The 25,652-nt window shown below is 34.8% G+C and overlaps 2 protein-coding genes across 2 annotated transcripts; both read right to left on the reverse strand.

The window, feature by feature from the left end:
* Nucleotides 1-16,273: 16,273 nt before the first annotated feature.
* Nucleotides 16,274-17,336, reverse strand: BDR25DRAFT_270374 (uncharacterized protein). The gene is made up of 4 exons (XM_033687206.1): nucleotides 16,881-17,336; nucleotides 16,692-16,826; nucleotides 16,557-16,643; nucleotides 16,274-16,508 (listed from the first exon to the last, which is right to left on the reverse strand). The coding sequence occupies exons 1-4, from the start codon at nucleotides 17,155-17,157 to the stop codon at nucleotides 16,378-16,380; spliced, it is 630 nt and encodes a 209-aa protein (XP_033542098.1). The 5' UTR covers nucleotides 17,158-17,336; the 3' UTR covers nucleotides 16,274-16,377.
* A 6,766-nt stretch (nucleotides 17,337-24,102) lies between these two features.
* Nucleotides 24,103-25,173, reverse strand: BDR25DRAFT_378891 (uncharacterized protein; the record flags this gene model as incomplete). The annotated part of the gene is made up of 1 exon (XM_033697576.1): nucleotides 24,103-25,173. One exon carries the CDS (start codon nucleotides 25,171-25,173, stop codon nucleotides 24,103-24,105), a length of 1,071 nt encoding a protein of 356 aa, XP_033542099.1.
* Nucleotides 25,174-25,652: the final 479 nt, after the last annotated feature.

The raw sequence follows: 25,652 nt of genomic DNA on the forward strand, positions 1-25,652 counted from the left end.
CCCACGTACGAACCCACCACTAATTGACTATCAGCCCCACCGTCACCAGACCTGGGGCTCACACTACACTATACCTCTGCAGACTGCCAGACCCTAGAGTAGAGGGAAGGAGCTAAGAGCACTAGAATAGAGAAGCTGTTAAGGATTAAAATGCGCGTTAATCCTACTGCCTAGCCTACTAGCAACGCCTATACGCCTGAACTAAGGACGCTGCTATGCTAGGCCTAGTTCTACACTAACAATGTGTTTAAGAAGGACTACGCTATTAAGACTGCGCGCGCGCGCGCTTAGTAGGCTAGGAAAGCACTATTGTTCTAGATAAAGGCTATTACCTAGGGTACTACTAATTATAATTTAATTAGCCTTTACCTAGACCTACTAAACCTTATAGCTGTAGATCACGCAGTTATAGTAAACAAGCTGCTATAGTAGTTATTAAAAGTGTAAGCTTATTAAGACTACACTAATATTTTTACTAAAGCAGTTAATGTAGTAAAAGCTAAGTAAGTAAAAGTTAGTAAAAAGCTATAAAAGCTTTAAAGCCTACTAAATAAAACTCTTAAACACCTAGCTAATTATAAAGATAAAGTTAAAAGACTTAAGGCTGCTACTATGCTAGCGCATAACTAATTATTCCTCTTAGATAGAGCTTATTAAGCGCTAAGAGGCACGCTTACGCTAACTACACTAAGAAAGTAACTGCAATTTAACCTAGCTACGCTAAAAACACCTAACCTTTTTTATATTAGTACTATAAGCTAGGGAGCTAGGCTAAAACTATTAGCTAAAGCAAAGAATCTGCCTAGGTTTATAGGCAAAGATAATATTAAATTTAACTACTAAAAAGACCTTCTAATAGGCAAGCTACTCTACAATGTAGACTACTTTATACCTGTAGATAGTAACCCTATAAAAAAGAAAAACGCTTAAGTACACTATACTAAAAGTAAAGTAGGCAGTTAAGCGCTAGGTTAACTAGTTCCCTACTTTAAAGCCTAAAAGTAGTAAGGTAAGCTAGTAATAACTAAAGATATTATAAGCTTTTTAGAAAAAAACTTTAAAAATACTAACTAGTAAATAAAAGCTAAGACTAAGCTTTACTAGCTTAAAATAAAGCTATTTTAGAATTTTAAAAACTTTAAGGCCTAGTTTATGTGCCTTATAAATAAAGCTAAGCTGCTGCTTAAGCAGTAGAAAGACAAGATCTATAACACCTTATTAAGTTAGCTCTAAGTATATATAAAGACTTACTATAACAACTTAATAGTTAGCTTTTTTAATTACATAAAGTAAGCCTACTAAATATCCTTCTTACTACAGAGGTCTACTGCAGAGTTAAGCGCGCAACGCGCGCAGAGAGGTTAAGAGAAGCTTACATGTTAAAACATTCTTTAACCTGCTGCTACTACTGCTGCTCTAATAACTCTAGCAACGCTCTAAGTGTAGGCAGCTTTAACAAAGGATGCTGTAACCTGCTACTTATGCTATTAGCTAGGACATATAAGTTGCAACTGCTTTTACGCCTGCGCTAAGAGTAAAGCTATAGAAGCAGTGCAGAAGCTAGACACTATAAGCTTTAGTAAAGACAGTAAATTAAAGAAAGACTTACTTTAAGAGAAGTCTTCTCTCTAGAGTTAACAGATAAAGCGCTAGCATAGGAGCTGTGTAAGCTGCTATTTAGCAGTAAGCCCTTTATGCTGCCCTGCTGCGTCTCTGCTAGAGAGATTACTGTACGCTTAAATAGTCTTATTAACACAGGGGCTAGCAGCTACAATCTAATTTACCTGCAACACCTGCAGACAATCTAGAAGCACCTATAGCCTAAGATGCTTAGCATTAAGTCTATTCTTATTATAAGATATAACAATTAACTAAATAGACAGGTAAACAAGTACTTTTACACAAATCTAGTAATTAACAGCTACTAGCTGCCTACACTCTTTATCCTCTATAACATAGGCTGTTATAACTTAATTATAGGCTGTAAGGTCTTTAAAAAGGCTAGCGTCTAGATTAACTATAAGAAATAATTAATTTAGTAGCTAGACAATAATTAGACACAGGACTACAAGCGTAATATTATTATCCCTACACGCAGCGCGTTTTTATAGATTAACTAATCTTATTAAGTAGACACTAACTAACAAAATAGGTTTATAAAAATATTAAAGATTAATTAATACTAACCTTAATTAACTTAAAAGCATAATTAGTAGCAGAACTTAAAAAAGATAAAGAAGCAACTTAATTCTTAACTAATACCCCCTAGCGCTAATTAAGCGCGCTAATGTTAACTAGCTGTCTCTAAAAAAGCACTTGCTAAGGTAGGGCTAGAGGTAAACGTAATTAACGCTGCCACATTTATGCTACACGCAAGGCGTAGAGATGTTGTAATTAGACATATTAGCGTCTATAAAGTTAATTAACTAATTAAGGACTATTAAGCACCTATAATAGTTAATCCTAAGGATAAGCTCTAATAGCTAATGCTTAAGAAGTTACTATCCCCTGCGTACGCTAAAGCTACACTAGCCCACTTCTTAAAAAGAGACTTAGACAAACTGCTGCTGCACTAACCTAGCGTTAACTATAATATTAAGCTAACAGCAGAGAACACTTTATTAAGCAGCCTACTATACAGCATGTCTCTAGAGCAGCTTAGGCTAGTTAAGGACTATCTAGACAACCACCTGCAACGCAGATTTATTACGCACAGCAACGCTAGCTACGCTTCTCTAGTCTTGTTTACTAAGAAGCTAAAAAAGGGGTAAAGGTTCTACATAGACTATTATAAGCTTAATGTAATTATAAAGAAAAACGCTTACTTAATACCCCTAATCTAGAAGACGCTTATACAGCTAGCTGCAGCTAAGGTTTTTACTAAGCTTAACATATAACAGGCGTTCTATTACATCTAGCTTACTAAAAAGGTTAAGGACCTAACTACTTTCTAAACGCGCTATAGCAACTATAAGTATTATATGCTACCTTTTAGACTCTATAACAGCCCTATAACTTTTTAGTAATATATTAATTAGGTTCTACATAGCTTACTTAATAACTTCTGCACAGCCTACTTTAACAACATCTTAATCTACTTAGACAACTCTCTACAGCATAAGGCACATGTTACTAAGGTCCTATGTTGTCTGTAAGACGCTAGCCTGCAGATTAACCTTAAAAAAAGTAAATTTATAGTTACTAAAATAAAATTCCTAGGTTTTATTATTAGCACAGATAAAATCTACAAGGACCCTACTAAGGTAGCTGCTGTCTAAGACTAGCCTATACTAACCTTAATTAAGAGCCTACAGTTGTTCCTAGGGTTCTGCAACTTCTACCGCGCCTTCCTTAAGGACTATAGTTGCATTGTACAGCTACTTACAAAGCTGCTTAAGCGTAGCGCCTAGCATCCTTTAGAAGAGCACAAGTTAGCTGCGTTTAAGCGCACTAAGGACTTTATGCTGTTAAATAATGTCCTTACGCACTACTTGCTAAATTATAAGACGTGTATAGAGACTAACGCAAGCAACAGAGTTGTTGCAGGAGTACTATCACAGCTGCAGAACAACAGCATCTGGCGCCCTGTAGCGTTCTACTCTAAGACTATAAGCCCGCCGCAGATAAACTATAACATATATAATAAAAAGATGCTTATAGTTGTCTAAGGCTTATAAAAGTAGCAAGCGTAGCTAATAAGCCTATAATAAAATAAGCTGTTTATAGTAATTACTAACTACTAAGCTTTTAAGTACTTTACTGTTAAGCGTAAGCTCACCCCTTACTAGATGCAATAGGCTATGCTAATAGCAGACTTTAACCTTACGCTGACCTACTGCCTAGGCACTGCTAATGTTGTTGCGGACGCGCTGTTAAGAAAGCAGGAGGAGCTTAAGATGCAGAAAGAAAAGAATAAGGCTACTTATACACACTCTTTTCTAAGCTAAGAGCAGATTAGCATTAGTCTTATTACTTAATCACGCGCTACCCTGCAGAGCACCCCTCTGCTAAATAAGAAGCTTATAGAGCTGCTGCTAATAAATTAACTATACAAGCTTATTAATTAGATTCTAGATACTAATTAGAATTATAAGAGCCTATAATACTACTGTAATAAAGCGCAAGATTCTAGCTTATAATAGAAGATTAACACTAAGGGCCTACTACTAAAGAAAGGGAAGCTTGTAGTCCTAGCTATCTAGTTCTTAAGGACCTACCTTATCTGCGCTGTTTACGCAACACAACTTACTGCACATTCTAAAACTAGGAAAATAACTAAGCTGCTGCGCAAGTAGTACTACTAGCTAAGCATAAGCTAAAATGTTAAGACCTACATTAGCACTTATAAGGCCTGTTAGTAGAGCTATATCTTTTAAGACAAGACCTTAAGGCTTTTTAAGCTACTGCTAATACTTAAGCAAGCATAGTAAAACATCTTTATAGATTTTAAGTTATTTCTACTTAATTAAGCTAGCTATAATAACGCGTTTATTGTAGTAGACTGTCTAAGCAAGCGCTGCTTCTTACTGCTGTGCTATAAGACTATCACTGCTATAAAGGCTGCAGACCTATACTATTGCTATATCTAGCGCGTCTACAGACCCCCTTAATTAATTGTCTCTAACTACAGACTATAGTTTACCTCTGCATTTATAGATAAGCTCTACTGCTTTACTAGCGTTAAACAAAAGCTCTCTACGCCCTATTATCCCTAAACTAATAGCAACATAGAGGTGCTAAATTAGTATATTAACTAGTAACTGTGTCTATTTATTAATTACTTCTAAGACAACTAGTTAGACCTGCTACTCTACATAGACTAGGCTTAAGCATCTCTACTGCATAAGACAACAGGGTTATTACTGTTTAAGATTAAGTTTAGCTATTATCTAACACACTACTAGGACTAGGAGGCACGTACAAGACGCTTACTAACTGCGCTAGAGCAGATTTCACGTAAGAAGGCTTAGAGCTATGCTAAGCTCTGCCACAACACTATACAATAAGTAATTAAGATTGTAAAGAAGGGCATTGCTTAAGCCTAGAAGCAGTAAACAGCTTAGGTAAACAAGAAGTAGCATAAGCCTAACTTTATAGTAGGCAACAAGGTATACATAACCCTTAAGGGCATTACTATAGGGCGCCCTAGCTAGAAGCTTAACTAGCAGATGTACAGGCCCTATCTAATTATGGGCATAAGAGGTTATTTGTACTAGCTTAAGCTCCCCCTGTACATAAGGATGCACAACGTCTTCCACGCAGACTGCCTACAGCAGGCAGCACCTACAACGCTGCTAGGTTAAGTTAAGCCCCTAGAGGAGCTAATTAAGGTTAACAGTTACCCTAAGTAGCAGGTTTAGGACATCCTAGATAGTTGCGTCCACCGCAGGCGTCTCTAATACTAAGCCTTATGGGTAGGCTATAATCCTAACCCCACCTAGTATAATGCTAACAGATTCCTTAGAGCTCCGCATAAGGTAAGGGACTTCCACTAAGCATATCCTACTAAGCCTAGTCCGCCAGCGCAACTAGACGCCTAGTTGCAAGCGTATAAAAAAGGCAAAGATATAGAACTTATAAAGGTTAATAATTAACCTGCGCTAAGGTCTTAACTAGTTTAAAGACTAACATAGAGGCGCTAAACTACCTAGTCTTAGGGACAAGACTGCCTTAGAAGGGGGTGATGTGACGGTCCTACGCAGAGAGCTCTGCTGCGCTTCACATGACGAGCTGCCTGTGCAGCTAATTAGGATATAGGGGGTGCGACTGGCGCAATGCTATTAGTTTGCTTAGCGCTAGCGTCCTTACTAGCGCCTTAGCGCCGTGAGCACTTCTTCTGCAGAGCTGCCCTTAAAGCTCCCTTTCTCCTCTCTATCTTAGTGTAGCTGAAATAGAGCCGACCTACTCTGCCTTGCTTCCCCAGCTCCATACGGTAGTAGAGACAGTGCTTGTCATCACAGTATCTAACTACTTTAAAAGAGTTTAGAGCGCCTAGTAATAAGAAGAAGCTAAAGACATAGGTGTGCGCTAAAAAAAAGTAAGCTAAGTTAAAAGCAATATAAGTAGTGTAATTAGACTAGGCATAACTTATGTATATATAAGTAAGTAGTAAAAGTAGACTCTAAATAATATCTTATGTTATATTACTTTATATAGGGCTAAAGTGGGCTGTTTTGCGCTAGAATAGAGTGGTTTTAGTAGGGGCTTAGCAAAAGTAGCCGGCCAACCTGTTAGGTACGTTATAGCTATATATAAAGTCTTTTAAAAGATAATAAATAACTATAGCGCTAGATAACCTTTATAAGCTAATTCTATAGCTAACTTATAAAGGCTAGGTAATAATAAAAAGTAGGTAATTATTAAGACTATACTTAAGCTATATGCGTAAGAATTTTCCTCTTAGATAGTATTTATAGCTAATATAGCTAATTCTTTACACGCTAAGCATAATCTAGGCTATGTTAGCATAAACTAGCCTAGTATGTTTAAGAAGTGTTATCTAGAGCTTAAAGTAATGTTTAAGTGTAGTATAACTATAAAAGAGCCTTTTATAAAAGTCTTAGAGTAATTTTAAACAGGTTTAGCCTTATAAAAAAATTAAAGCTAACTATAGTATCTAGAATAATAATATATATAACTTTAGTAGAATAAGCTTTATTATAGGCTAAATATTTATTAACTATATTTATACTTAAAACTTTACTTTAAGCTTTAAATAACACTTTATAAACATACTAGACTAGTTTATGCTAATATAGCCTAGATTATGCTTAGCGTATAAAAAATTAGCTATATTAGCTATAAATGCTATTTAATAAGAAAATCCTTGCGCATATAGCTTAAAAATAGTCTTAATAATTACCTACTTTTTATTATTACCTAGCCTTTATAAGTTAGCTGTAGAATTAGCTTATAAAGGTTTTAGCACTATAGTTATTTATTATTTTTTAAAAGACTTTATACATAGCTGCAGCATGTTTTTTTAAAAGTTTTATATTTTATTTAAAAGCTTAAAGTGTAAGGTATATCTAACATTCTTTTAGCGCGTCTAAGTAGTGTTATTAGGAATATATTAGTATAAGAAGAGTAGTTTAGTAGGGTCTTAGCAAAAGTAAGCAACTTAGGTGTGTAAGCAACTTCTCTGTAAAGTACGTTATATACTAGAGTTTTAATTACAGTAATTGCAGTGATTGTAAACCTACTTTGCAGTTGTTGCGATTATTGCGACCACGCTATGACTAATTAGTACTTTACAATCTAACATTTCCAGTTGATTTTCGCCGAGACTTATACTGCATAGCAAAGAGGGTGTTACGACCCACGATTGGACCGTAAGTAACCAATTGGCAGTGCCCCACAGTTTAAACAACCAAGGATGGAAGATTCTTAACCCCGTCCTAAATCAGTCACGTGATAAGACAGAAGAGGAATAGCTCTGGCTATTAGACAGATGTATAGAGGAATGCATTGTTTAATAGAGAGGCCACTCGCCGTGCGCGCAGAGCATGCATTGCATGCAAACCTTTGTATATAGTTTTAATTACAACTATAGTTAGAAGAGCGTGATTACTGTTTAGTCTTTTTATATATAATAGACTAAGAGGCATAGACACTTTTTAATAAGAGTCTTACCACCTTGTATATTTAGCTACATATATACCTCCTGTTCTATCCTATAAGAGGATTAGTTTCCTAGCTTGCTATACAGCTTTCTAGGCAAACTACAACCTGCCTTTCTTTATTACGCTATACCTATACTCTGCCTAACAGACTGTACACCTAATTAAGCTAAGTCCTTTCTCTTCCCTCTTTAACTAAACAAAAGGCTATAGTGCTCTAAAAACACTACTTTAACAGAGTACAGATTGTAACAGTAATTACTGTCCTGTAAAGTATAGTCACCCTAACCTTAGACATTAGCATGACAGGTGCCTCTCCTGCTAGCACTAGCCAGACCCCCTTAGCAACAGAAGAAGCGTAGAACTAACAGATATTGTTCCTCTACTAAGAGCTAGAACAACTCTAACAGCAAGCCTAATAAATATCCTACTATGTTTAATAACTATAAGCCCTCTAGATAGAAGTAGCTAACCTTTAAAACTAAGTAAATAAAAAGACTAGCATAGACTCTAAGAAAACTCTACACTTAGCCTTCTTTAAGGCATTTAACAGTATAGCTAAGAACCTAAAACTATTTTTTACTTAATACTACCTCTACATGCAATATAATAAGGGTGCATTTAAAACTAATAAGGTAATAATTTCCTAGATAAGCCTACACCTTAAAAGATCAACTACTATATAGTTCTAACCTTACACAGACAACTAGATAAACTATAGGGCAAATAGAGAACCTCTACTACTAGAAACATAGAAAATCTTTAAAGACATTAACTTCTTTAAACAAGCCCTAACTATAATATATAGACTAGTTAACTAAGAGAAAAGAGTAGTTAATAAAATAAACTCTTTTTAATAAAGAAAAAGCACAGTTTAAAACTACACTGCCTGCTTTAGTAAGCAACTAGCTATCTATAGATAGACAGACTAAAAAGCTATAAAATAAATATTCTATAATAAGCTTTTAGACATAATTAAGAATAAATTTACTTACACAAAGAAGCCTAAGTGCTTTAAGGATTATGTTATAAAAGCACTTACTTATAATAAAAGACATGCTAAGCACTCTAGAGAGAAAAGAACTAGCATAGTAACTATAAAGCCTAACTAGTTTTAAAAAAAAGAAGAAGAACCTAAGGTTTAATAGTAAACCTATAGATCTTAGTTACGCTAAACATACGCGTAGCCTACCTAAGAAAAAGAGCAGTTCCCCTAAGAGTGTAAGGCTGCCCCTAAATAAAAAATAAAAGAAATAGCTTAAAAAGAAGGCATGCCTTAACTGTAAAAAAGTAGGCTACTTTTATTAAAAATGCCTAGACTTTAGAAAGCTAGAGAATAAAAATGCTAGGTTAGCTATAAAGGCTATGTACACTAACTAAGGCCTAACAATAGAGGAGCTCTATAATAGGCTAAACAAGAGGCTCTGCTAGAAGTGCAGAGCTAACTATAAATCCTCTAGCTGTCTAGTAGACTACTAGAAGGTAAAGGTCTAAAAAAAAGACAGTATCTCTACAGCTATTAAACAGGCTACAGTCCTTAAAAGAATAAAAAGCTACTTATAAATAACTAATTATATTAAAAATGTAAGAAGAGGTAAGGAATAGTAATTTATTTAATAAAACAAAACAGGTATTTTAGCTAGAGAGCTTAAACAACAATTTAAGCAAGGAGATTATTAGAAATGTAGCAGACTCTATAATCACAATCTCTGTAAAACAGGACTTTATAATGTAGCCCTAGACAACAACTATAGCACCTATAAGGTTATAAGAAAGATTACTATAACCTATTATAAGATACTAAATAAGAAAGAATAACACAAGTTTTTTTAAAAAAAATATTAGTAAAAAAAAAGGCACTAAACTAAAGCAGTACTTCTTTCTAAATCCCTACTTTATTAAAAGAAAAGGTAAACACCCTGCTACTAATAATAGTAGTAATAAGGAAGGAACTTAAAAAGTAATAGAATTATAGATATTATATCCTATGCAGTAGTAGACAACATAATAATTTCTAATGCTAATATAAGAATCACCCCCTTTAAATTATCTACACAAGGCAATACCTGCAATAGACTTAGGTGCAGCCTATACTTATCTGCACTAACCTAGAACAATGCCTATACACCTAGTACTTATGCACTAACAAGTACTGCATCTAACATTAGCTAACAAAGCATAGAGCTAGGTGGTGGCTAATTAGATTACAGGAGGCAGACAGATTTACAGACACCATAGTAGAACAAGCTACAGCATGCAAAATGCTAAACTGCTAACACTGCAACACAGGTCCTGCCTACAAAAGGGAACTATAGGTTAAATGCAAAGAAGCCTTTAAATGCACCTTCTACTATTTTTAATAAAAGGCTGCCTAATAAAACAATTAAAATTCTTACTACTACTAAGTAGAAAGTATTAATTACTTAGTTACTAAATATATAATAAAAGAATATTAGGAATTTAGAATATAAGCTAATAGTGCCTAAAAGCAGATCTATAACATCCTAAACATGCAAGAAGACAACTTAAGCCTTAGCTATAACAAAATCTACTACAACATAAGAACTATAGTAGCTGTAGGACAAAGACTTAAAAAAAGCCTAACTACAGAATTTATAGTTAAGTATAGGACTTTAACCTAGAGAGGCCTTACGCTAATTAACAGTAGTTATATGTTTACTGCAATTAATTTAACATAGGTTAAAAAGCATATTATACTATTTAAAGCTAAAGATAAACTCTTTTTAGTATCCCTTACTAACACCTTTTTAATTAAATATAGTAGAGGAAAAATCTAACTTAAGACAGTAGAGCTAGACCTAGACACTAAGGCTACAAGCAACTAGACATCACTAAACATACTGCTACTTAGGGGAAGATACCAAGTTATACTAGGCTATAACTAGCTGCACAGACACAACCCTAAGATTAATTAGAAAATAATAAGAATACAGCCTAAATTTAAACATGCGCGCATAACATAGTTAGCATGCTATAATAATAGATGCCTAGCACTCTTACAGGTAAAATAAAGATTAGGCTGTTTTCTAAAAAAAAGAAAACCTTTAAAATTCCTCTATTAAGAACTAAAAGTGTATGCTGTCTGCATAATAAAAAAAGAACTAAAGGAAGTTCCTCTAAAGAAGTTAAAAGACAGCAAAAACACTAAATAGATTAGTATTTACTGCATAGTAGAAGAACCTAAGAAAGGGTTACTAGAGGAATACTGTAACTATAAAAACATGTTTAGAACTCTAGATAATCTAGAGGAACTCCCTCTGCACTAACTATAGGATCACGCAATTAACCTTAAACTAAACCCTTAGTTAAAAACACACAAACTACAGCTACTAACTAAAGCTTAGAAAGAAGCATTACAGAAGTATATAGACTGCATGCTAGCTAGAGAACACATTTAGAAAAGTAACAGCCTTGTAGCCTTAGCAGTAGTCTTTACAAAGAAGAAAAACAGCAAAGTTAGAGTCTACTAGGACTCCTAAACCTTTAATAAAAACATAATAAGAGACTAGTTTCCTCTTCCTATTATCTAAGATATTATAAATTAGCTAAAAAGAACTACACATTTTACTAAGTTTAATATATAGGACAGATTTAATAAAATAAGGATAAAAAAAAGACATAAATAAATAACAGCCTTTAGAACTTTATTAGCACTCTATAAACTCCTAGTTATGCTATTTAGCCTAACTAATGCCCTAGCAACCTTCTAAAGAGTAATTAACACCGCTCTTAACCTATACCTAGATATCTTTGTGCTAGTCTACCTCAACAACATCCTTATCTACACAAAAGAAGATAAATTAGATCATGTAGCAGGAAGCAGCAACTAGCAGGCTAATGCTCTTAGCCAACACACTAACTATTTTAACAAAGATAAAGAAACCTTAGAAGAATTTACAATATTTAAGGAAACCTTTAAAGGGTTAATCTACAGAGGACTATAATAAAAGGAATAATTATGTTCTCTTACAATTATTAAACAAGAATAGAAAAACCTAATAAGAGAATATTATAAAGCTTCTATGTTTAGACATCCTAGAATTAGATTATTATAGAAAAAGATTAAAAAAGCAATACTATAAGAGGTGCCCTAGCTAAAACACCTGTGCACTAAAGTTCTACAAGAATGCAATATATGCAACAAGAATAACCTATAATAACATAAACCCTATAGGCCGCTTTAACTAATTACAGCGCTAAGTTAACTATAGAGCATAGTAACTATAGACTTTATTACTAGACTACCCCTGTCACGCAAACTAGGCATAGAAAGACCCTGTAATATAATTACTCTAGTTATAGACAAAACTATAAAGTTTATCTACTTATAAGCTACAGAAAAAAGCATTACAGCTAAGAAATTTATATATAAATTAAAAAGAAATATATAGTTAATTTATAGTTACTAAAAAATAATTATATCTAATTAAGACAAATTATTTACTAGTAAATATTAAACAGCTGTAGTACAGCATTGTAGAATTAACTATAGACTCTCTACCGCCTATTATCTACAAACAGATAGACAAACAGAACAAGTAAACACAGAAGTAGAAAAGTACCTGCGTAAATATGTAACATATAGATAAGACAATTAGGTAGAATAGCTACTTATAGCCTAGCTTACTATAAACACTACAAAATCTTCTATAATTAAGGAAACCCTTTATAAAGCAAATTTTAGGTACTTTTTAAGATATAAAATAGAGGCTACACAGCCTACTAATTCCATAGAAGCTATAAATTAAACTAGAAAGCTTCTTAAACTACATTAAAAGTTAACTAAAGAAGCATAGTTAGCTTAGAACACTATAAAAAAGGTAGCAGACTAAAAACACTAACTAGCGCTAGAAATCTACCTAAATAACTATGTATACTTAGACATAAAGAACCTTAAAACACTAAGGCCCTCTAGAAAGCTTACAGAGAAACGTATAAAACTCTATACAGTTATATAAACATGTTCTAGCACCTACAAGCTTAAGCTACCTAAAGAAATAAAAATACACTTTTAGTTTTATGTCTTTAAGCTTAAGCTTACCTTTAAAAGCATCCTACTAGCAACAGCTAGTTAGAAAAAGAAGGAAAAGAAATATAAAGTTAAAAATTTTTTAGACTACTGAAGAAATAAGTACTTAATTAAATAAAAAGAGTAGCCTTGTTAGATATACGCACCTGCTGTCAAGACAGGAGGAACGCTTGACGAAAGCTGCGACATAGTACAAGCAATAAGCTTGAACAGTATGTTGCTGCAAATTGCTGCATGTTGCAGCAAATTGCAGCATGTTGCAGCAAATTGCAGCATAGATGGATGGATGTCTTTATTACGCCCGGCTCTAGCCTAGAGGGCACTAGTAGTTTATTACATAAGCAATTCCTTAGTAATAGCATACCTTCTAATAGCCTATACATGTAAAATATCTATCTCTCTGTATTTTCCTAGCAAACTCTTCTATACCTTTTATATTTAGTAAGTAGTAAGTATTTTTAAGGCTCTCTTTTTTAAGTATTTAGTGTCTCTTTGTTAGCAAATAAAGCAGAACCTGCTAGCGTATAAGTGTTAGTATAGTGTAGGATTATTCTTAAAGTTGCAAGATCCTAAGAGTTCTGCAATTGCGTACAGCAGCTGTGCAACAGCAGCAGTAGGCCTTGTTTATAATAGGTAATAATAGTGTGGGTTTTAAAAAGGGTTCTAGTTGCTCTAGAACTAGAGTTCTAAGTTGTGGACAGAGAGAATAGGTAATAATTAATGTAGCAAGCTACAGTAGGGCAGCGTAGTTTTTAGGCTTAATGTTCTAGCTTTTAAAGTAAGGGCTAGTAGTTTAGATGCTAAGAGTTAGAGAGAGTAACATAAGTGTAAGAGGAATAGTAGCAGTAAGGTGTTTTTGCTAGGGCTAGATAGCGTACTAGCAGCCACACTTGCATATAACTGCTAAGAAGGTATGCGTAATAACAGTAGGTAAGACAGCAATAAGCGTAGCAGTAGTTAGTGTAGTAACAATAGGCGCAGTAACAGTAAGTAAGGTAGTAATAAGTATATTAGCAGACATAACTTAGACTGCTAAGATAAGAATAAGTTAAAAGAAAAGGTAGACAGCAGTCTAGCTGTTAGTGTTGTTTAAGAGCTTTAAAAAGTAGCAGCAAAGGCAGTGTTAATGTCTTAGTAGCTAAGAAAATCTAGTATTATATCTACTAATAGACAGTCTTACTTATAAAACTTAAGTAAATCTTTATTACTTAGTTTTATAGCTTTATAAAGTAACATAATCTTTATTTTGTAGATTAAGTAGGTACATATATATTCTTAATCTTTATTCTCTTCTGTGTATATAAAGCCGCATGTTGCTAGCTGCGTTAGGGATGCAGCTACGCATTTCTATGTAGATAGGAACATAGTGTGACGTGACTAAATTGTTTAGAAGGATTGCAACGCGTTAGATAATAATGGTGAATTAGTTTAGCATAGGTAAGACAGTGACGGTGAAGCGGTTTGGTGTGTATACGTGTTTGATGGCGGCGGCGAGGTAGGTCGGCTCGATGGAGGTGATGCAAGTGACGATAGAGTCTCAAATATATTCGAATTTGCTCCTGCTGCCATTTTGGGCGCTCCCCCGGTTCTCCAATTGCAGCATGTTGCAAGCTGGTCGCGCATAGGGCAAGTGCGCGAGGGACTCGGATCGGAAAAACAAAAGCCGAGCAACACAAGTAGAGCAGAAAAAGGATCGAAAAATCAATACAATCAATCATCATCCCATACATCATATCCAAACCCATCATTCATCTTAGGAAGCCTAGAAACAGTGCTTTAATCTGACAAGCCTACTAGTAAAAACACTTAGAAACTTATTAGAAGTTTATTAAATGCTTCTCTAATCTTTTATAACTACCTAAAGTCTCTTCTAATTAAAACTACCCTAGAGAAAGCTTCTTAGACTAGAAAGCACTATTATTAATTAAAACTATAGTAGCATTAGCTAGCTGTAATGTAGGAAACCTATAACCCTTTAACATAGGCTGTAGAGAAGGAAGGCCTACAGCCTTAGCCTTAAGCGCCTTTAGTTTATCTAAAGTTAAAAAGTCTTTTTTTAAATACTTTACTTTTTAATCTGCTAGCAACTCTAGCTGCTTTTACACCTGCTTTTAATAAGTAAAAAAAACCTTAAGCTGTGTAAAAGACTTTTTTTACCTCTTTAAGAATTTCTTCTTCTTCTACATCTTTTTCTCTTAGGCAGCCTTTAACTCCTTAGATAAACACTTCTACTTCTGCTCTAATTAATCCTAGGCTATGTTAGAAATAAAAGCATTACAGTAACTCCTTTTTTTTAAGCACTCTACGCAATTATCTAATAATAAGGTTATTACACAAGATAAACTACTTAAACAGTATAGCCTATAAAGACGCATTTTTAAACATTACAAAGGATTAAATTAGGCTACAGTACGTAGACAACGCTAGGCAGCAGAAAAACGCTAACAAGGTATAGTTAAAATAGATAAAGAATAAAGAGACCTTTATAAAAGAGCATCTACTAACTAAAAAAAAATTTTAACACTTAGAATAGTATAAGCATAACAGCAAAGACGCTAACTAGAAAGGGAAGCTGTGTGTTATAACTTATAATTAAACTATAAGTAACTAATTAGCAGTGCCTTATGGTTTAAATAACTAAGAATAGAAGATTCTTAACCCTGTCCTAAATTAGTTATGTAATAAGACAGAAGAGAAATAGCTCTAGCTATTAGACAGATGTATAGAGGAATGCATTGTCTAATAGAGAGGCCACTCGCCGTGCGCGCAATGCGCGCAGCGCGCGCAGAGCATGCATTGCATGCAAACCTTTGTATATAGTTTTAATCACAACTATAGTTAGAAGAGCGTAATTACTGTTTAGTCTTTTTATACATAATAGACTAAGAGGCATAGACACTTTTTAATAAGGGTCTTACTGCCTTGTATATTTAGCTACATATATACCTCTTGTTCTATCCTATAAGAGGATTAGTTTCCTAGCTTACTATACAGCTTCCTAGGCAAACCACAACCTGCCTTCCTTTATTACGCCATACCCATACTCTGCCTAACGGACTGTACACCTGATCAAGCTAAGTCCTTTCCATTCCCTCTCTAACCGAACAAAAGGCCGTAGTGCTCCGAAAACACCACTTCAACGGAGCAAGGATTGTAACAGAGGGCCGTCCACTAATAGTGTTCGTAGGATTCTAATACCGTCCGACACTCGCTTACAGCCCTACCCCGGGTTGTAACATATAGATTCTATATAAGAACAGAGCTCTATACCACTATGCTAATATAAATAAAAAGGTGCGAATAATTAACTAGTTAACAGTTAATTGTTACGTACAGAATAGTATATATACCTGTCGCACGTAAGCGCCATCTTGGCCTTACATTCTACAGAAGCTTAAATGCTTAAAATTTAACCTTTTTAGATTACTTAAAAGGCTACTAGTATTTAACCCTTTTATTAGTGTGCTGAAGGTTAATTAGTATATGTATTGTTAATTAAAGTACAAGGTGCTTAGATTTTATTAAAGTAGACTGTTTGCTTGTGTAGATCGCTCGCTTGTGAAATACGTCATGTGATGGATGTTTACGTAGTATTGAAAGGCTTATATCATCTCATAATATATTTCATAGCCCGGTGAAACCCAACCCTATTGTCTATCAAGGTGCACTAGAACCCAAGTTTTCGCAGCAGCAATATGAGCACAAGTACTAAACACCCATCCACTTTTCAGTTTTTGCATCATCTATAGCAGCAGCATATTTATGCTCGATCAGCCATTGATCTAGGTCGTGTTTCTCCGCACATTTTGAATAGAATTCGTCCAAAGTTTCATTCAGGCCTGTGCAGGCTTAGATAAGAAAATATAGAAACAGTGCTAGGGGCATACTTTGCAAGGAAATTCCACGAGAAGGTTGTAGAGAAAAGGTCGCTCCAAAGTCATTGAATAAGGTCATGCTAGTCGGTAGCTGCGTTCCTGGTCAATGTCAGCAATATTGTTACTCAACTCTTAATTAGTATTTACCTTTCGCAATGCGAAATAGAAGAGGTTTCTCAATGCTTTTGCCACCCTCAACATCCTCAAGGTAGTAATCATAAAACATCCGCACGTGTTCTTGCATATTAAATGTATTTGGCATGAAGAGTGCTCCATTAGCGACTAGTTGGAAAGGATCAGCATGTCTTTACACACATTTGAATTATATTTACAAACATGGCATGTCTCGGTATACTGCAGGATGAACAAGCCCATCGGTGGCTAACTTGACTCCATCACTCCCATACTTGGTGTCCCGATATTCCTGACTAACGGCATCATAATCGAAAAGATTAGACCTTGGACCTTGATTGAAGTGATACAATGTGGCTGGGAATGAGGAATGGGATGCGATTGGTGAATATTTTCTTATATGTATCGCAAAGATGAATCGGTTACTGCGGAGGGAAAGAACGCGTCGAAGGAGAGGAGTCCGTGGTAACAACATTGACATGAGCGAGTCCGCCGAAAACTAATCGGAGAAAGAAATTCGCAGGTTATAGCGTACACGGTGATTCGCGACCAGGATAACCGAGGCAGAAGTTCTATGCAACTTCGTTCGAGGCCGCGTTTAGAGGAAAGCTTCAAGTAACGAAGAAGACGTTTAGGAAGGTTGGTGAGAGAGAAGTCGAGAAACCGCTCTTAGCTTCAGGAGTGCGGCACAGCAACGTTCGTGCGTTTTATCTAGAGTTAGTGCGGGGCGACGCGCCAAGGCGAATTAAACTTACCGTGTCCCAAATGGCCAGAGCTCCTGCCGATGCGCCAAGGGAACCAGAAAAAATTTCCTTACTGTTACAATGTAAGAGCACTGTGAAGCAGGAAGCATAAAGCGCAAAAGAGGGTACAGGATAGTATTAATAGAAAAATCCTTAAGAAGACTTAGAGGTTTAGAAGAGGATACTGTTACGACCACTGGTTGGGCCAGAGGAACATGCAGGTCTCCAACGCCACGGAGACGGACCGATGCCGGGTGGGGGCACGGCCCGCAGAGGTCACGTGACGCCCGGGACAGGTATAGTGTAATAACAAGGCTTAGACAAATGCGTACATAGACTTAGCAGGTAGTCGCAAGACTTGGCAGATGGTTGCAGTGGTCGCAGAATAGTTCTACAACTACTGTTAAAAACCTGCAACTACTGCAACTACACCTAAGTATATAGTCTTAACCTTTCTTCTTTATTTAAAAGGTTGTAGTTATTCTTATCTTTAAGGCAGAGCCTTAGGTATAGTAATATATATAATATCTTCTTTAATATAACGTACATTACAGGCGAGTTGCTTATACACCTAATTTGCTTACTTTTACTAAGACTACACTACACTACTTAGACTTGTTAAAGAAATGTTTAATATAGCTTATACTTTAAGCTATTAAATAAAATATAACACTTTTTAAGTAATATGCTATAGCTATTTATAAATTCTTTTAAAAAATAATAAGTAACTAACATAATAATCTTTTTAAGCTAATTATATAGCTAACTTATAAAAGCTAAATAATAATAAAAAGTAAGTAATTATTAAGAACATACTGTTGCTAGATGCGTAAAGATGTCTCTTCTAGCTAGTAGCTATAGCTAATATAGGCTATATTAGTATAAACTAGTTTAATATGTTTATTAAGTGTTACCTAAAGCTTAAAGCAAAGTTTAAGTATAAGTATTACTATAAAAAAGCTTTTTGTAAAAGTTTTATAGTAATTTAAAGCTAGTTTAACTTTATAAAAAATATTAAAGCTAAGTATAGCATGTAAAATAATAACATATATAACTTTAATAAAATAGAGTTTATAATAAGCTAAATATCTACTAGAGTAGTTATTATAAGTTTAGAAAAATAAAAATAGCTAAACGTAGTCTAACTAGGTAACTAGAAGTAAATAACAGCTATTTAGAGTATAAATGCTAAAAAGTAGGCTATTTTACTTTTTATTAACGTACATTACAGGCAAGTTGCTTACACACTTAAGTTACTTACTTTTACTAAGACCCTACTAAACTACTCTATTTTTTTAATTACAGCTATATATGTTTCTATTGTTTATCTATATGCTTCTTTTAATATGTATTTACAGTAATAATTTTCTAGCAGCATTTTAACTATAGAGCAAGTGCTTTTACAGTAACTGTGGAGGATAAAATAGCCTAGCAGTAGCTGTTCAGAAGATCGGATGAAGTGACTCCCCTATCTAAGAGAGCTGAAGGCTCTCCTTATATACACCGAGCTTTAGAACATAATATCTCCAGATCCCGAGCTGCGTCCCAGGCTCTAAGCCCCAGTCCCAGGCTCCGAGCCCCAGCCAAGGCTCTCTGTATACGCGACAGTAACTTTGTTTACTATGTGTAATTCCCCTATCCTAGGGGTTCTCCAGGCTAATCTAGCTCTCTTAGGTTTGCTTTATAGTATGCTTAGAAAAGAGTAACTTTTATAGTTACATGTACACTATTATTATACATAAACTTTGCTATTAGTAACTACATTACCTAATTATTTTATTCTAGGTAGTAGTAACACTTAAAGTACTATTCTAGGGTTTAGTTTTATCTTTTAGTTTACCTATCTATCTTAGAGTAGTAGGCTAACAAGAGAATCCTTTATATGCTAAAATAGTAATAAAAACTATTTTAGTACTTTAAGTTTATTATTAGCCTTTAATTAAAAATAATGTTCTTTAAACTCTTATAAAAGTAAATAACTTTTTTTAATTAAACTTTTACTAGGTTTAAAGCTTTCTAATTAGCTTCATCTAGCATATAGTAGGCTATCTAAGTAAGATAGTCTACTATTATAAGAATTATATTATATACTAACTCTAAGTATTTACAAGAGAGTAGCTGTGTTATAAAATCTATTGTAACATCCTACTAGAGCCTATTAGGTAGTAGTAAAGAGTAAAGAAGCCTATATAGGTAGTGTTGTAGAGCTACTAATTGTCTACACCTTAAGCAGTTATTATAGTACGCATTTATGCCCTTCTTAAGCCTTTTCTAATTATATTAATGTATAATTTTTTTAAGTCTCTTCTTTACACTAAAGTAGCCTACTAATAAGCTATTATAGCACTTTTAAAACACTTCTGCCTTCTTTTAGTCTATTATTAGAGTCTTTCTTTTTATATTAGCTATAGTATGTTATTTTAGCCTATTCTAGAGATAAGTGTTTTTATTAAGGTTTTTTTAATTTTTATTTTACTTTTAGTAGTTAATAAGTCTGTTTTGTTATAGTTTTCTTTAATACTTAATATAAAATCTTTATTATTATTTTTCTTTAGTTCTTTACTTATAACGTACCTAACGGGTTGGCCGGCCACACAGGTTGGCCGGCCACTTTTGCCAAGCCCCCACCACACTCTACCTATCTACATAATGCCTTAACAACAACACTAGATTAAATCTTCTAAAGAACATTAAATACAGCTTACTTTTTAAGCTCTTAAATAAGACTTAAAACTCTTTTTATAACGCGCTATAGCTATTTATAATGTCTTTTACATAACACTAAGCAATTAACGCGCTAGACAGCCTTTAGAAGCAGAATGCTAGCCTAAATTAAAGAATCTAACTAAGCTTAAAAAAAAGTTGTTGTTAAGTACATACTTAAGCTTATTACACACAGATTTCCCTCTAGGCTTATAGCTATAGCTAATATAGCTAATTTCTTGCGCGTAGAGTGCAATCTAGGCTAGCTTAGCTTAAACTAGCCTAGTATGTAGGTTAAGCACTGCCCTAAGTTTATAATAAAGTTTAATTATAAGTATAATTATAAAAGAGCACTTTATAAGGATTTAGAGGTTATCTAAAGCTAGTTTTGCCTAGTAGCTAACATAAAAGCTAAGTATAGTATCTAGAATAAAAACATGTATAACTTTAATAAGTTAAGCTTTATAATAGGCTAAATATTAACTAAAGTAGTTATTATAGCTTTAAAGAGATAAGAACAGCTAAAAGTAATATAGTAAAGTAATAAAAAGTAAATAATAGTTATCTAAAGCATTAATATAATAAGGTAAGCTATTTTACTTTTTATTATTTTTAAGGGCTGCTATTACTTTTTTACTTAGTATAAGAAGGAGAATCTGCTTTAAAACTAGGTTATTACAGTCTTTAAAAACAGCTAGACAATAAATAAGCTTAAGCTATAGTAGTTAAAGCACTTTAATAAGCATATAAAAAAAGAGTTATAAGCGCTTATTAGCTTTTTATTATTAACAGCTATAAAAGCTATAACTTGCTTAATTTTTAGTAGTACTGTAAGAAGAATAAGATTATTACTATTTATATACTTTTACACTTATTACACCTTTTACAGCTTTTTAATATAGGTTGTTTTGCCCCTTTAAAGAAGGTGTATAAGTGCTAAGCTAAAAATCTTATATATAACTAGATTACTTATATTATAAAACTTAAGTTCCTACTATACTTTATACACACTTATAATGTAGTAATTACTTTTAGTAATATCTAAGAAGGGTTTTAAGGCGCTAGTTTAGTTCTATTTAACTTAGAATAAGTTAAAATAGCCTTTAATATCTAGTTATGTACTCTATTACTACTACTACTTATTAATAATAAGCCCTAGTAGTTGTAAACTCTAAGTAATACTTTTAAATTTAGGTTATAATTAATGCTTATAAAAGTAAAAATTTAAAAGCATGTAAATAACTTACTAATATCTATAGTAAAGGCCTTTAAAAAGGTCTTAAAGGGGGCAGCAATTATTGCGCATAAGCTAGTGTTAGTGTAAAAGGAGATTATAAAGCTTTAAGCAGCAAATAAGGCTGCTACATAACATATATTACATAAAAAAAAGTAGATTTAAGTAAAAAAAACTTTAATAGTTAAAAATAGAGCTTGTCTAACCACTTTAAAAGAGTTTAAAGCGCGTAGTAATAGGAAGAAGCTAAAGACGCAGGTGCGCGCTAAAGAAGGTAAGCTAAGTTAAAGGCAATACAGGTAGTGTAATTAGACTAGGCATAACTTGCGTATGTGTAAAAAAATAGTAGAAGTAGACTCTAAATAATATCTTGTGTTGTATTACTTTATACAGGGCTAAAGTGGGCTGTTTTGCGAGAGAATAGAGTAGTTTTAGTAGGGGCTTGGCAAAAGTGGCCGGCCAACCCGTGTGGCCAGCTAACCTGTTAGGTACGTTAGCTTTTTTAAAATCTAGCTATTTTAGCTTTTATTTTTTTTTAAAGTAGTTTCTAGCTAAGCTTAAAATTTTTTAAAAATATATAACAGCTATAACTATTAATTTCTTTCTATAATCTTATTAATTTAAAAGGTTACAAATGTTTGTTACATACACTGCATTCTTCTTTTAAAAAGGCTATTATAACTTTTTAATATAGTTAAGTCTTCTTAAGAGTCTATTTACTAGGTTTAGCTTTTCTATACAGTGTGTAATAATAAAATTATATTGTATTATTCTATTATAAGCTTAGACTTATTAGTAGTTTAAAGTTTTAGTTTCTATAAACTAGTAAAAATTATTATAGTTTATAAAAAGTTTAAATAGTAAACTTTAAAAGTAATATTACTAATATACTAAACTTTTATTAATAGTAAGCAACTTTTTATTATAAGTATTATAATTATACTTAGCTTTTGTTGAATAGGCTCTATGCTAGCTAGCATTTGTAATTAGCAAGTACGTGCGAAGCAAAGAGGTTTGCACAGTGTATACATCGCGCGGGGAGAGGGAGGGGGTAGCAGGTAACTGTTGTTAATTGTTCTTGTTATTCTAAGTCTATGCAAAGAAAAGGAATATTTATCTATTTATACATGCAACTGTAACACAAGACTATGTTACATAACACCTAATAGCGTATCTAAATACTGCTGCTTAGACACTAGCAACTTTTTTTTCTTTGTACAGGCCTTACCTAGTTTACCTTACTTGTTCCACTAAAGCTTTTATTACATAGCGCTCTATTTATTATCTTATACAGGCTTAAGTCTATTAATTAACACTTTAACTCTAATAGTTAGTTAGTTGTGCAAAATTAGTTTCTTAAGTGTAGAATTTAGCGCCCTTTTTATATAGGCATCTACTAAGTTGTTTTTTCTATTAACTTACTTGATTTTTATAATCTTCTTTTTCTTATATAATTTTTAAATTAACATAATATTAATTATAAGCTTCTTTTTATTTATTATACTAAGTTTTATAAGACATTTATCTAGAGATCTTAAATCTATGCATAGTATAATAGGTACTAGAGGTATTCTAAGCGTACATATAATCTAGTTAATTATTGTGCTTAGTGTAATTACGTAGTTAAATCCTCCTACTATTCTATACAGTTTACTAGCTAGTATAGAGCAAGTAACACGTTTACACTTAGAGGAGTTTTAGTGTATAATATTGTTTATGTCTGTACGTAGCAACGGTGTTACAGTCTGGATAGTTATCGCGCGAGAGAAGGATCATGTAACTATGTCACATGATGCTCGTGCGCGAACCTCTGTGCGCGAACATCTAGATATTCCCCTTTTCCTCCGACAGAGGAAAGAAAGAGCAATACAGAACCAGAAACATGTTGCCCCCACCCTACCTACTTCGTACGCTGTGCACACCGTACACCACTCTTACTCTTGCTACTTAAGTGCTCATACCATAAGCAGCTAGCTGACAGAGCCCATTCAACGGTTTATAATTTTAAAGTTGTATAAATTTCTAGTGCGCTACTTAGTTTTAAAAATAATAAAAAAGCTAAGCTATAAACTTAAGTCTTTATTATTTATAAATAATTTATTAGTAAAGATAAACAACTTTATATAAAAAAATTAAGTATAGAGAGCATAGAGATATTCAAGAGCAAACCATACTTCAGACTTCTTTTCAGTGGAGACAAGGAACTGGCAAGGAAGGAGGAATTGGGGGAAGGGGAGTTCGTATACCATGCAGTCCTAGAAATGAGATCAGGGCAGTTGGATAGGGGTACGGAACATCGCCCGAAGGTTTGAAGATGGTGGTCGTACGTGGCGGCCGCCGTGACGGAAGTTAAAGGCGTGAAGGACGCAGATAGCGTGGTCTGTTGGCTGGGCACAGCGAGTGGCAGTTGTGTGACTAAGTGTTTAGTAGGTTGCAAACACCATGGACGGACAAGTGACACGAATACAAACAATTTGCAGATACAAATATACTAGGGGAAAGGCAAAGAAAAGCTTAGTGAACATGAAACAAATCACGTTTGAGAATAGGCCATCGCGTAACACCAGATGCCTGTGTACGTGTACGAGAACGCGTACAGTATACTTTAAGAGCAATTAGTGAAGGAAATCTGGCTGTAATGAGCGTGATATTTTCTCCTGCAACACCAAAAGATTAAGATAGAAAAGGAAAGACAGAAACGATTGTTCATCAGCCCGAAGTAAGGCCGATATACCCTAATACCAGACTATTTGGCGTCCTTTAAATAGGTCGCTTTGTGGAAATGGATGAGGACAAGGTGCTCTGGGAAGATGTGAGTAATTATGCTCGATAATAGATAGAGGATTCGCCAACCCTTTTCTGTTTTTTGGTTCTTCATAAGTGCCCGATAAGTTACTAAGCTTCTCCGGCCCTTGTAGTATCTGTGCAAATTGTCGACATGGCTCACAGTCTCTTCCACTGTGATGACCGCTTCGTTATTTACTGTAATTTGTTTTCCGCCTGGAGGTGGTAGAAGGGTTGGTGGTACTGGTAACTTCTTCTTGTCGATCTCGACGGTGCTCTCTTTGATGTCATCTTCCGTCTCAATATCCCCCGATTGCCAGGGAGTTGACGTAATAATCTCATCGACCTCAATTCTAATATCGTGCTCGACGTGTGGAGTATCGACATCACTCTGATCAACATCATTGTGATTACTATCCTCTGAAGTGGGTGTCAGTGGAGGAAGATCTTCCACTTCCGGAGGAGTTGCTGGGGGTGTTCGAGGCTTCGCGGATGGCCGACTCGATTGCCAATCAATACCGGAGAGCCGCCTTGGAGTTCGCAGAAACTCAGTTGCACTCAGTGGCGGATCGGAATTTCTGGCAAAATTCTGGCATGCTTGCCACCAGACCTGGCCTTCTGGTGGAACTAACTTGCTGTTTCGTTTAGAGCCACGTCCCTCGAGGGCTTGAAGTGCTGCAAGTTGTGGCGGGTCGTTGTTGATGCTTGCCACCGATTCATGCTCTAGATGAGAGACACGATGTTGGACGTCAAGTAGGATTGATCGGTGGGCTGAAAGCTCGGCTTGGATATTCTGGAGCATTTCAATGAGGAGCTGATTCGAGTGGCGGAGAGTCGACTTGGTGGTCGACGCAACCGAGCACCGATTCGAGGTCATCTCGCTGAGGGACGGCTTCTCTGGCGAGTGTGGGCTCGCTGCCATAAGATGTATTTGCTGCTCCACCGTCAGCTCTGCCATTGTCGCGCCCGAGAGGTGGGTTTTGACAGTTTTGGAAGCTGCCTCGTGGAGTAACGGAATAACATGTGCGGACATGAGGAAAAAGGGGACTATAGAATGGTTGCCATAACGGAAAAGCAACGGAAGGCGATAAGAAGAAATGTGAGAAAATAATTGTGATGTAACGAGAAGAAGCCCCTACAAGTCCGAACTCTCGTTGAAAGTACAGTCCTACTCTAAGACATTAAGCTTGACCCAAATGCCATATCACCCGCCCAAACGCCAAGTTTTCTAGGCGCTGAACCAATGCAAGGCCCTCTGCGGGCTTCGGCTTCAACATAGCCAAAAGGAGCGTCCGGAAGGTGTGGGATTGTCTTCTTTGGAGTGTGCCCAGGAAAGCCAAGAGGACCTGCGCATCCTTGCCACATCTTAGTGGAGGACCAAGACATCTACCAGACGGTGGTGCTGTAGGTTTTCTATCACCAGTTGTTTCAGCGAGGAAGGTTTGGTGTTTCGCAGAGATCGAGGCTCCAGGTTATCTCATGAATCTGACACGCTAGGTTATCTCAGGTGCT

The sequence above is a fragment of the Lindgomyces ingoldianus genome (genome assembly GCF_010093535.1).
Source record: "Lindgomyces ingoldianus strain ATCC 200398 unplaced genomic scaffold BDR25scaffold_39, whole genome shotgun sequence".
In the NCBI taxonomy this organism is placed as follows: Eukaryota; Fungi; Ascomycota; class Dothideomycetes; order Pleosporales; family Lindgomycetaceae; genus Lindgomyces; species Lindgomyces ingoldianus.

What these genes read in the sequence shown, in the direction of transcription:
- BDR25DRAFT_270374 (XM_033687206.1), bottom strand. Translation starts at nt 17,157, where the DNA reads ATGTCAATGTTGTTACCACGGACTCCTCTCCTTCGACGCGTTCTTTCC. An exon ending in AGTATACCGAGACATGCCAT is followed by an intron (nt 16,827 to 16,880) that starts GTTTGTAAATAT and finishes CTTTCCAACTAG; the next exon opens with TCGCTAATGGAGCACTCTTC. An exon ending in TCTATTTCGCATTGCGAAAG is followed by an intron (nt 16,644 to 16,691) that starts GTAAATACTAAT and finishes GACATTGACCAG; the next exon opens with GAACGCAGCTACCGACTAGC.